We start from the raw sequence: 11888 nt of genomic DNA on the forward strand, positions 1-11888 counted from the left end.
AAATATATATTTAAATACTAAGCATTTTAAACCTAAGGATAACCTTTCTCTGTTTTAATGGGATTTTAAGGGGGGAAAAAATCATATAATAAGGAATTCATAAGGAAACCTGGATCACACAGTGTGACAGAGCTGTAAAAAGCCAGTAGATGTCGCACGACATCAGATCAGCTGTGTGAGATACTCTTGCTGCATAAGCATAACAGACACATTAAAAGCATCATAGTATCATCAAGCATAAAAGGCATTTTGTTGTGATATCAAATTTCTGTTATTGTGTACCATAAAGCGTAAGCAGCGTATACAAGCGATTCAGTTAAATTAGATTAGCCTATAAATTAGTCCGAAAGTTAGTGAAAGGAGTAGACTTATTTAGGCCTACCACTTTCAAAAAATATGTAGCCTATGCTGCGCATTCCACGTGAATAACAAGATGTTACATTTAAATTTCCATTAAGGTCATCGAATGATTTGCACAATGCGTACCATGAATTTATTTTGAGTAGCCTATACTTTTGTCAAGAAATATACATTTAAACAAAAAGTGTTAGTGTAGTGAACACACAAACGTTGAAACAGTGACACTTGACATACTCGACATAATGACATGAACAGTTCGTTATACATAGCAACTGTTTAAATAAATTTAACTTTGCACTATTTCAAATAACGAAATATGATTCTGGAAATACTTTTAGATCCGTCAAAAATCTAATATACAAATCTGTGTATAAAAATATAATTTTTGAGCGCCATCCTATGCTTATCCAATAAAATAGATCAGTCGGTTGCACACTGTACAGCCCTGTAAATTCAATACTTTCTCTTATTTCGTATAATCTCACAAAAAAAAATGCGCAAAAACGGTCACATCATGCTTGAATCGGTGTACGTTTCCAGAGACAGATGATCCAATACAAATAAATTATTCAATGAACACTTTAAGGCTTTTCTTACAGAAAATAAAGATACGTTTGAGTCTGATGCCCAAATAGTGATACTATAGCTGCAGTTTCAACTTAAGTGTGAAATCCCGAGTGGATGGAAAGAGTCTCTGTCCAGCAGCCAAGAGCCGATGTGAAACAGCATGTTTGAGTACCAGTGGATGCCGTCCTCCTGAAAAGTGACGTTTGAATCACGAGCCGGGAAAAGCCACGTCATCAGCTTGTGACTTAACCTGACCGGTGCAAAAGCCCAGTGCGCCCACTTGTGACTCTCAATAACCGCGTAACACGAAGCCAGCACCCGATCCACTATTATGGTTCCGTGAGCGGTGACTGGCGCGTAAGAGCCCTCGTGCTCTTCAGTGTAAATCCTCTTCACTGTAACGCTCTTGAGGCTCTTGCCTGTTCCTTCCGACACTAAAACCGTATCTCCAGGCTTAACGTTGCTGGCAAATGTTGCTGTTGTCCCAGAACTAGCCGAGGCGTTTCCAACGAATACGAGGTGCGCCGCTGTGAGGGTGAGCTTTGTAAAAGGCTCTGACGTCTCGATGACGATGAATTGCCTTCTCGTTGTCGGATCGTGGTCCATGAACATAATGAAGTCGCTTAATAAGACATTTCCCTCTTCGTCCGCAGCTAAAACCCGGTCGCCCACTTTAAGATCTTTGATGTGTTTCCTCCTCCCGTCTGCGAGTGTCACCGTACCAGATCCAGGAAAGCATCCCCCTGATTTAGCAGCGACTGAATTTTCTGAGATAGAAGCGAAGATAGAAAACTTACAACTTATATTTATAAAGCACTCTGCAAAATCGATGCACTGACACAGGGTTTTTTGACATTGAAATGATCCAAACTCGTGTAGAGACTATAAAGAAGCAAGTGTTGAAACGCTTGTCTGGCAATTCTGGCTCCTGAATTAACACAAACTGATCAGACATTGGCATTTAAATTGAGCCTACAGTCTTTGCTTCTCCCTGATCCCTTTAGTTTTGTATAACTGTTTGCACATGAAGGTGCAGAGATACCCACCCTGCCAACTGGACTTTTGCGCACATAGCCTAATTAATTTGTCGCATTAAAGTCTTCTTGTAATGGTTTGGCATTAGATTTCAGTTACTATTTAAATTTTTTTAATGTGTTAACAGTTGTTTTCCGTTTCCACATCCACAAATTATTCCCTTGATAGCATATACTGAAAAAAAATGAAAAGATGCATGAGGCACCATTTGGAGTCTTGCCATAATAACTCTATAGAGACTGTCAAAACAAAAGGATTTGAGGCACTTGAAATATTAATTTTCTTGATGTGTGAGGTGATAAAGGGTGCCAAGAGGTTCTCCAATTAGGCAATTTGAAAACCATCAGTAGGCCAGTCTTTTCACAATGTAAGCTATTTTCTGATTTTTTGGATATGTTTTTCAAAGAATAGGCCTACACATTAACACGCAATAGAAACAAATATGTAAGCTATGCATCTAAATAGCCTATCGCATACGCTGTATGGTGAATGCATATCAGTTATAGTGATGTCATTGCGCTCACCTGCTTTGACAGAGCAGTGTATATGGGCTTTGGATTCATAATAGACCCAGTCGAATCCTGCCTCCACTGCAAGTCTAGATAGCATCCCATACTTGCTTTTATCCCTGTCTGAGGTAGTTATGTCCACCGCTCGTCCCTCGTAGTGCAAAGATTCTTCGAAATGGTGACCATCCTCATCCCAGCCTTCAGTGACCCGCAGTTTCACACCTGGCCACTGGTTCATGACGGATATCGCCAACGAATTTAACTTGTCCTTACACCGCTGCATGAGTGAAAAAGACAGGTTGTCAGTATTTACAACACAGACCTACCTTTTAAAGTGTGGAAGATTTACTGAATGTTCAGATAGGCTATAAAAAAAATCATGCGCAAAAGTTCTGTCTGTCCTTCTCTTCAAGTGATTTCTGTAACAAAATTTGGAGTATCTGCATTCCTATCAGCAAACGACTGTTGAAGTGACGTTTATATCGTTTCTGTGTTGTTGTTTTTTTCTTCACATTTGCTTTCATTATGCTGAATAAACCTCTGAATTGTCATCATAGATGTCATCATTTTAGAAACAGATTGATCCTTAACGCAGTACGGAGTCATTCATATACATCACTAAGCACATTGTCGGTCTGAGTTTGTGCGTAAAAGATGTGTGCGCTGGGCAAATCGTTTGTTGCTATAGGTCAAGAGCGCAGACTCTAGACCGACCGATCGATAACCGAGAGGAGTAAATAGAGCTGAAAATTCAAGTTCTTTCTCTCAGCCTGTGCGGCAGCAATCAATTTTACAGAGACGTTGCCGCCAATGATTCGCCTAACTGCTGATGTTGCTTTAATTAAATGTCAGTATCTTCTGTCACTGTGAACGTGCTATTATTTTACTGTACATGTGGAAGTTCCTTAATTTGTTGCTGGACATTGTCAGGGAAACGTGCACTGTAATTTGGCTTAAAATAATTCTCTTAAAGCATTGTCATCAGAGAAAGCAGTCGAGCAGCTGATTGGAATAAGCGCGCTCACCAGGGGAGCCGGTAATATCCAGTACTAGACGCGCAAAATCAGTGGCAAAGATCACTTGTGACCCACATTTTCCATTAAGCACACAATAAAAGCAGGTCATGAGATCTATTCATATAAAGAATCGCAGATGTGATCTTGAGGAAACGCATTAATTGATAGGGCGCACCAGAAAAAAAAAATAATAATAAATTATATATATATATATATTGCGCAATGCTTACGATGTGTGGAGGCGGGGTGTTTCGTGTACTTAATTGTTATTAACCGTCAAGAGTCTGTTTGAAAAAAAAAAAAAAAAAAAAAAACTTATGCTCAGCACATGCTTTCAACCACTAACACTTAATTATCCAACGGTGCCAATTTTGCACTAATGGCAAAGCAATAAAATCCGAATGAGCGCTGAATGGTCATTTTGATTAAAATTAAAATGGAATATTATGAATACTGAACAGTCAAAATACAAAAATATAGCTCACACGTCCCATGCAAAGTCTGTAAAGTATGCAAATGTTCATATTAAGAATATCACTATAGCTCAGCTGTTTGATTAAAAAAAAAAGTTAGGCTATACATGCACTGCAGTGCCAAACTATAACTCCAACAGTTATAGTTTTACCGCGCGCTGTCAGTGTCTCCAAAGTACCTGGTAACCTGTTTAAATGTCCTGTCACGAGTTTTTACAGACTAGTGCAATGTGAGATTTTGAGTTACATCAATACATTTATTTTCTAGTTATTAAAAAATGTTTTGTTCTGTTCTGGCGCGTTAAAGAACTCAGAAACCAATATACTGATAATGCAACATCACTATATATTTTATATTAATCTCCCAACAACCATAGGAAACGCAAAAACCTTTTACAGCAAACATGATCATCCATTATTTAAAAGAGTGTAAGTCTGGGCAATTACGCACGCATGGGTCCATACCTTGGTCATCAGTCTGTCAGCGTTTGTGTTTTCCTCGTCTTTAAAGATGATATCGGGATTATAATTCGGAATCAGCTCTTTAAATCGCTCTGAATTCCTTGTGATTTTGCCTTCGTATTTGCCGCTTGCCCCGAGCGTTTTCTCTGCAACGTTGGGAATGAATTGCTTGTAAGCCAAAGGGGTTAATTTCTTTGGGTGTCTTCGTTTTCCATAACCTCTACCGGGACCACAGGCTAATCCACAAGGCGTCAGAAGCAGGCTGATAAAACACAGAAAAGCAATTCGCTTAAGATGCAGCCTTACGTCCATGACGTTAAATGATCTCCTCGGATCTTTAAAGTTTAGTGTCTCACAGGGTCTTCTCGCGCGTACCGGATGGATGCTACCCAACGACCACTACCGAAGCAGGTGCAATAACGACCGCTCTCGATAGCCACTGACTGAGCACATTGGAGGCTGGCTGTCACAGCTAAGTGGGAGACGAAAGAGCGACTTAGTTTGACGGGAGGTAGGGTCAGACGCTTATGAGTAGAGGCAGTCTACCCATATGAATTACAGAGCAAATCTATGCCAGGGGGAGGGAGTCTATTGACTCGACGGAGTGCCGTCCAACTATGATGCCATCCAAGCAAAGACGGTCTGCATACCTCCTTCATTTCTGCAGAAATGACACAAACATATTCTCACGTTGCCGTGGTCAAGCGGAGTGGTTATGAAAATGATATTTTAGAATATGTGGTATATCAGAATTGCATTATTTCAAATCATTTTTTGGTTTTAGTGCGCCTTTTTTAAACAGATTATATAATTATTGAAGTTAATATGACAAATTAGGCATCCTTTTGTAACTGAAAAAAAAAAATCCTTTGATTTTGAAATGAAATATGAAATGACCCCTTGTATCCTTGTGCTGTCTATCCGTTGCTTCCATTCCTTTCCAATTACTTTTTATTAATTTTTTAAAGAAACTTATCTTCAAGACTGGTGTTGACCTCATGAAGCTGCTAACAGAGGCACAGGACCTGTTGGTCTATGTATCCTTTGTACCCATTCTTTTTCTGTTTGTCTTTGGTAGGGATTGATCAGGGCATCCAAAGTCCAGTCATACATTTCTGTCTTAGAGTTAGAGTTTAGATCTTGTGTGATGATGACATCTGAAAGATTAGGTTAAATTACAGACTCTTCCTATTTACTCTTTTGTCTTTATGCACTAAACAAAAAATTCTAATAGAATTGCTAATAGAAAATATTGTTATAAGGTAAAAGTTACCATCAAGATGATCGTAATTCATGTAATGTTCAATTGCTGAAAACGTTCCCACGTTTTAAGTTTGTTGATTGTATGCTCTGTTGTTTGTGCTGCCTTAAATATTTCAGCATCTTATCCGACTTTCAGATTTGATCTGATCTCTTTTGACCCTCATTGAGGGCATTTTGTTTTGTGGAGGGGGTTTGTTGGTAGGCGAAGTGAATGAGTAGTGCATCTCTGAATTTATAACACCTACCTGGTTTTGACTTTCAAGGGCTTCTGAAAATTGGCGTGTGAGTGACTAAAAACTCACCCTCTTGCCACTCTATGATTTGACCCATAGATGACTCAGTTACACTTGAAAACACAAAATCTGTCCCACTCTTCTTAGAATTAATTGGCTAAACTGTTTATTTATGAAGCTTTCAAGCACATATTTATACAACATTTTCAGTCTTCATTTTCTAAAACAAATCTATTTAGGTGATCTGAGTATATACACAAATAGTTTATAAGAGATGTGTGTTCATAAGGATCTGTTAACAGGATATGTAAGACTATGAGATCAGTTCTGCAACAGGTGACTTTCAAGTGTCCCATGATAAAATGAAATGGCCATTTAATCTCCTCAAACAGAAACCATAAGTAGTATCTTGAAAAAAGTTTAATAAACATACATTTTTTTATGTTTAGATGCTCAACTTATAATGAGATAAAAGAAAATCCATTTCTTTGATATCCAGTGCCTCACAACCGTACACATATATACTCTTCATTGTTCTCTTCTCGCAAAATATATAGTCCCGCAATCACTCTTAAAAGGATGAGGTGACCTTAACTCAACAAAAGCTCAATTTGTTAGATGAAACCAGTCGTCCTTTTGATTTAGATGGGATGATGATGGAAAAAAACAACCTTACATCATTTGTCTGTCCTGACAGCTTCAAAGTTAGGACTGAAATCTCAGCTCCCTTTGAAAAGACAAACTTTTGATTTGAAATATGTACAGACCGGTAGGCTAGTCCAATAAATCAGACAATATTTTGAAGTAAATATTGGATTCAATTAATTACATCTCTGCTTTATGTATATATATATATATATATATATATATATATATATACATATATATATATATATATATATATATATGTATATATATATATATATATATATATATATATATATATATATATATATATATATATATATATATATAATAGTAACAAAAATAGTACTTTACTGTTTTAATGTATATGCTATGCATCAGTGTTGTATATGTTATATATCAGTGTTGTATCAGTCTGTTGTTAACTGTATCTACAACCATTTCCTTCGTCACAATATACTCAGATTAAACAAGAGCAAGAATTAGCATAATAACTGTTGAAATTGTTTTCAACCCCTCTTTGAAAACCTTTGAAAATACAGGAATTCAAGGGGAAACTTTATCTATGCTTCACTTGTAGTTGTTTGCTGGTTTATGTGAATACTCAGTGCCTACCATCCATCTGGTCAGGTCTGAAAGGCATACTTGAACCATTCTTTTTAGTTCTTTAAAATACCTGTGGACAGATGGGTCACTGGACCAGTTAAGCTGTTTCAGATAGGTATGGTTTATTCTAGTCAAAAGCCAAAAGGCCATTCGCATCCACAGGAAATACCTGGCTTTGCTAATGGGAGGCCTCCTTTTTAAGTTTTGACGGACCCTTGTAAATGTTATGGTCTTCCAGTATCTGGTGGTGAGACTTGTAGGGGTTTCTGACAGTGGTTACAGGGACCCCTTGAATGTGCAGCGCAATGGAGTTCTAATAATCTGAGATTCTTATGCGCATTTCAGTAAGGTTGCGTGACTTGGACCTCTGCAGGAGATCTGTTGCTTTCTTTTTTTATTCCATAAGCTATAAACATTCAGTAAATTCACTTTCAATAAAGTTTTAAAAAGACTGATAATGTCATTTAATGTATAATTAAATGTAATCTTCAGCAAACCTCAAAAAAAATGAATGTCCATATTTCATACAGTACAATGAAAACACTACAAACTAAAATATATTATTTTAAAAAGTGAATTTAGGCACAATATTGTATATGAAATATAAATATATTTCATGTTGTGGTGCCTAAATTAACTTTTGAAATTTAGACAAAAATATATAGAAATTTTATAATGTTTTTGTATTGGAAGCATCATAATAGGTTGAAAATTATTAAAATATTCAGTAACAGTGTGCATAAATGTTTAAGATCTGTCATAGATAAAAAAATAAATTGTAATTTTATTATGAATATAAATGTATTTCAGACACATACAAATGTGTTGCTGCTATTATTTATTTTCTTTTATTTTTCTTTATTTTTTTTTGTCATGAGGTCAATGAAAATATTGGCAAGGTGTGTAAAAATCTGAATTTCTGACCTATAGCTAGCATACAAATCCCTTACTATTATCCCTGTGAGTATAACTATAGCTGTCTGAGATTAACTAATGAGTTCCTAATGAGAATGGCATTATGTTTGTAAAACGGAAGCATTGAAACTAAAGTTCTGTTGGTGAATCAGCATACATACAATATCAGTTCATTTGTTCACCTGGCACGCAGACTCACCGTTCTTCCTGCCAAAGCAGGTCTCACTATAATGAACACTCTGATGCCAATAAAGCCCTCTAATTCACTCATCTTTCTACCAGCATCGCTCTGGTGACTCAGTGACATAAAGTATGGACGGACAGAGATGCCCTGGAACTGCTGCATTATACTGCCATTTTCTTAGCCTAAATTAGATTTGCTTTGTTTTCTTTCTTAGCTTAATTTGTGTGATTTCATAAGAACACTAGAATAATAAAGACCAGTTTGAGATGCGTTTTGCACAAAACTAGCTCAAACTATGAGATCATCTTTTTTTGCATAATTAAATGTCCCTACTTAAAGAGCAAAAAAAAAGACATATTCAACACCTACTGTTTCTATCCTTTCATGGATTATTCAATGAAGAACACAATCAAATACTAATAAGATTGAGGTGCAATCTGAGAATTTCCTCTCCCACCCCTCAGGCCTGAGGTTCCTGGAGTTGAGGTTTGCACAGAAAAGCAGTTACCATATTCACATGTCTCAGTAATTGAGAACACTGCTTGGCAGCCCATAGTGGCCTCTTAGACAAATGTGTCCAATACTCCCTAATTAGTTGGTGAGACATCGGGCAATCTATACTTAGAATGTGAACTGAATGAAAACCTCGAGAAACAGTAGGCCTCTCAGCCGCAGATTTCATCGTTTCTCGCTTAACAATGAACAGAGGTTTTGTTCCACTGGATCTGCTGTCGCTCCCTTCCTGCAATAATTATCAGGACCTTTTAATAAATAAACTTGACCACAGTGTCCTTCACGTACTGCACACCACTTACTTTCAGACATTCCTTTACTATATGAAATGGAGACACGGAGGCCAGCTTGCTAGAATCGAAAAGTTTAATTGAATCAACCTTTGCTCTGTTGTTTCTTCGATTCAGTTTGGCAGTGATGCTCATTTGAAGTGATTTTTTGTCTTCTTTCACAGAACAGATAGGAGAGAAATGGCTGGGCAAGTAAATAAGGTGGCCGGTTTCTTTTATAGAAGAGTAGACTTTCCATTAGCTGCAATTTTTATCAATCAGTAACTCTGGTGTGGAGTGGATCAATGGTCTGTCGCTATGGCAACCGGCACAAAGTGATGGGTAATTCCACAAGGTGAGGGGAAGGATCCTGTGAGGTGGCAAAGACAGACAGGATCGATAATGAGTGTGAATGCTCAATCCTGCCAGCCCTCAGTCCTGCCTTTCTCTGGATAGCTGCTCCAAATTGTGTCAGCAGACAAAAAAAAAAAATGGAAAAGTTGATTAATTAATCCATGATATTTATTGTTTTAAATATAATTTGACAATGCATGTTCTTATATCTACCATATATGTAAGTCTCTAATGCTCACCAAGGTTGCACTATAACATTTTTCTTTTTAAACATGTTTTAAAATAAAAAAATTACATAATTGAAATCTGCAATGTTGGCATTGGTAAATCCTGTTTGTTAGCATTAGAAGGATGCATGTACATGTTTTGGGTTTTTACTTTTGGCATAGAGTTTGAGCCACAGATCTCCTGACTTCTCCAGATTGTTTTCAGTCTAGTTACAAGCAACAATGAAAGAAGATTACAACTGGTGGAGGAATGCTAGAAATTCTCCCGTGTGAGGTTAAACCAATGCGTTAAGCTGTTGCGGTGTGATGCTTTTTACCCCAATAGTGAATTTAGTACAGGTTTGCTTACTATTTGGTATACCAAAGTGCCATTTGGTTTGATTGAACATCACTTCATGCTTGTACTGTATATCACAAGCTTACAGTTTAGATATTCACCACATATACTGAATGTAAAGAAATCACAGATATCTTTAAATGTATGTTACAGTATGACTGATTCATCATTATTCATAGGATAATGTTAAATAAACCCATCCTTTCCTTTCCTTTTTAAACATGGAGATCTCATGGAGTCATCCACCACAATTCGAGCCATGTTGAGTCTTGCCTTCTATATTTACAGCAAAATACCTAAAATATCTTACTTATCCTATAACTAGTGATATTATGTTGTGTTGCACAATAGGGGACCTTCGAATCAAGAAGGTTGTGAGACTTACAAGGTTATGTAAGCTAGTAATATTTACACAGTGAGTCTGCCTAGAGATCACTTTTCCTTCATAATAATAATTCATGTGGTGGTGAGATACTCTCTTAAAAATAAAGGTGCTTCAAAAGGTTCTTCAAGTGATGCCATAGAAGAACCATTTTTGGTTCCACAAAGAACCATTCAGTCAAAGGTTCTTTGAAGAACCAGCTCTTTCTTACCCTTTTATAATCTGAAGAACCTTCCTTCACCACAAAGAACCTTTTGTGAAACAGAAAGGTTCTTCAGATGTTAAAGGTTCTTTATGGAACCATTTAGACAAAAAGGTTCTTCTATAGCATCATGAAGCACCTTTATTTTTAAAGAGTGTACTTACTGTTTTGCAATGTGCAGCCAACAAAAATAACACCACTGCAATTTTTTTAAATATAAAATTAATTTATGAGTTCAGAAAGAAAACATGAGGAAAAACTTAGTGTGCATGTTTAAAGACATGTCAGGGATGTGTGATGCCAAAATGCTACCGATAAACATCTTCACAGTGTGAAACATTTCCTTGATATATTGTATTGTGGTCTAGGTAATGTGCTGCAGCAGCAGATGCAATCAAAGTTAATAATATGGAAAAATCATATTAGAGCAAACAATGTAGTTCCTAAAGGGTGTCTAATGTTTAGACTGCAGTATATAATGTGTTACAGAGAGGTTGTCTTCAATGTTTAAGAGTTAATCTCAGGTCATTGATGGTTGCGGCTTTCCGAGACGTGACCTCAGGGCTACAAAACATGAATGTAGTAAACGATAAAGAATGCAGTTAAGAGCTTATGTTTTCTAAGCTACATAAATGAGCCTGCCCCCAAAATGATTTATAAATTAGTTGGAATCACGATCATGTCGCCTCTTCATCGTTTAAATGCATGTTTTTAAAGCAATGCCCAGGATAAAGCAATCTGAACAACATCATTTACTGCTGCAAATTGTATAAAGTCAACATAAGTTGGATAGATCCTCTTTAATGTTTTGTAATATTTGTATGATTTGTCTCAGCCTGTTAGAAAAGGGACTAGGCATGTCATTAAAACATGTTACAATGGAGAATTGTTAAAGGGAAATGCTTAGTTGGGATCACATTTTGCACAAAGCTACTTAAAATGGCCTCATTCACAGACGCAGTTATAATTGCAACATGCTCACGATGGCTTGGCTGACTAAAATCATTGTGTTTTGAGGCTAATTAGTGCTGCTTTAAACTTCACTATGACATTTTCAGCTAGACTTCATCATCTTGATTTGACTTGTTATTGAAAATATTGTATGCGGTATGTCATTTTGATCTTTGTGGTTTTGACCATGTGGAAATGGCTCATTGAGACCCAACGTTAAAATTCATGCTCTGACATCAGTGGGAATTTGAAGTCATTAAAATAACTTGTGAAAAGAAGCAATGCGAAGCCCATGAACTGCACGACTAACAAACGAGGATTTTAAGGGAAATGTGTTCAAGAATTAGTCCTAATTCTTGCTTACTGGTCACTAATAAGATTTGTT

At 36.8% G+C, this 11888-nt stretch overlaps 1 protein-coding gene across 1 annotated transcript; it reads right to left on the reverse strand.

The window, feature by feature from the left end:
• Window positions 1-5042, reverse strand: shhb (sonic hedgehog signaling molecule b). The gene is made up of 3 exons (XM_019120512.2): window positions 4426-5042; window positions 2487-2748; window positions 1-1694 (listed from the first exon to the last, which is right to left on the reverse strand). The coding sequence occupies exons 1-3, from the start codon at window positions 4732-4734 to the stop codon at window positions 1015-1017; spliced, it is 1251 nt and encodes a 416-aa protein (XP_018976057.1). The 5' UTR covers window positions 4735-5042; the 3' UTR covers window positions 1-1014.
• Between the last annotated feature and the right edge of the window lie 6846 nt (window positions 5043-11888).

Source organism: Cyprinus carpio, chromosome B2 (genome assembly GCF_018340385.1).
Source record: "Cyprinus carpio isolate SPL01 chromosome B2, ASM1834038v1, whole genome shotgun sequence".
In the NCBI taxonomy this organism is placed as follows: Eukaryota; Metazoa; Chordata; class Actinopteri; order Cypriniformes; family Cyprinidae; genus Cyprinus; species Cyprinus carpio.

What these genes read in the sequence shown, in the direction of transcription:
- shhb (XM_019120512.2), bottom strand. Translation starts at nt 4,734, where the DNA reads ATGGACGTAAGGCTGCATCTTAAGCGAATTGCTTTTCTGTGTTTTATC. An exon ending in CTGACAGACTGATGACCAAG is followed by an intron (nt 2,749 to 4,425) that starts GTATGGACCCAT and finishes TCACTCATGCAG; the next exon opens with CGGTGTAAGGACAAGTTAAA. An exon ending in ACACTGCTCTGTCAAAGCAG is followed by an intron (nt 1,695 to 2,486) that starts GTGAGCGCAATG and finishes CTTCTATCTCAG; the next exon opens with AAAATTCAGTCGCTGCTAAA.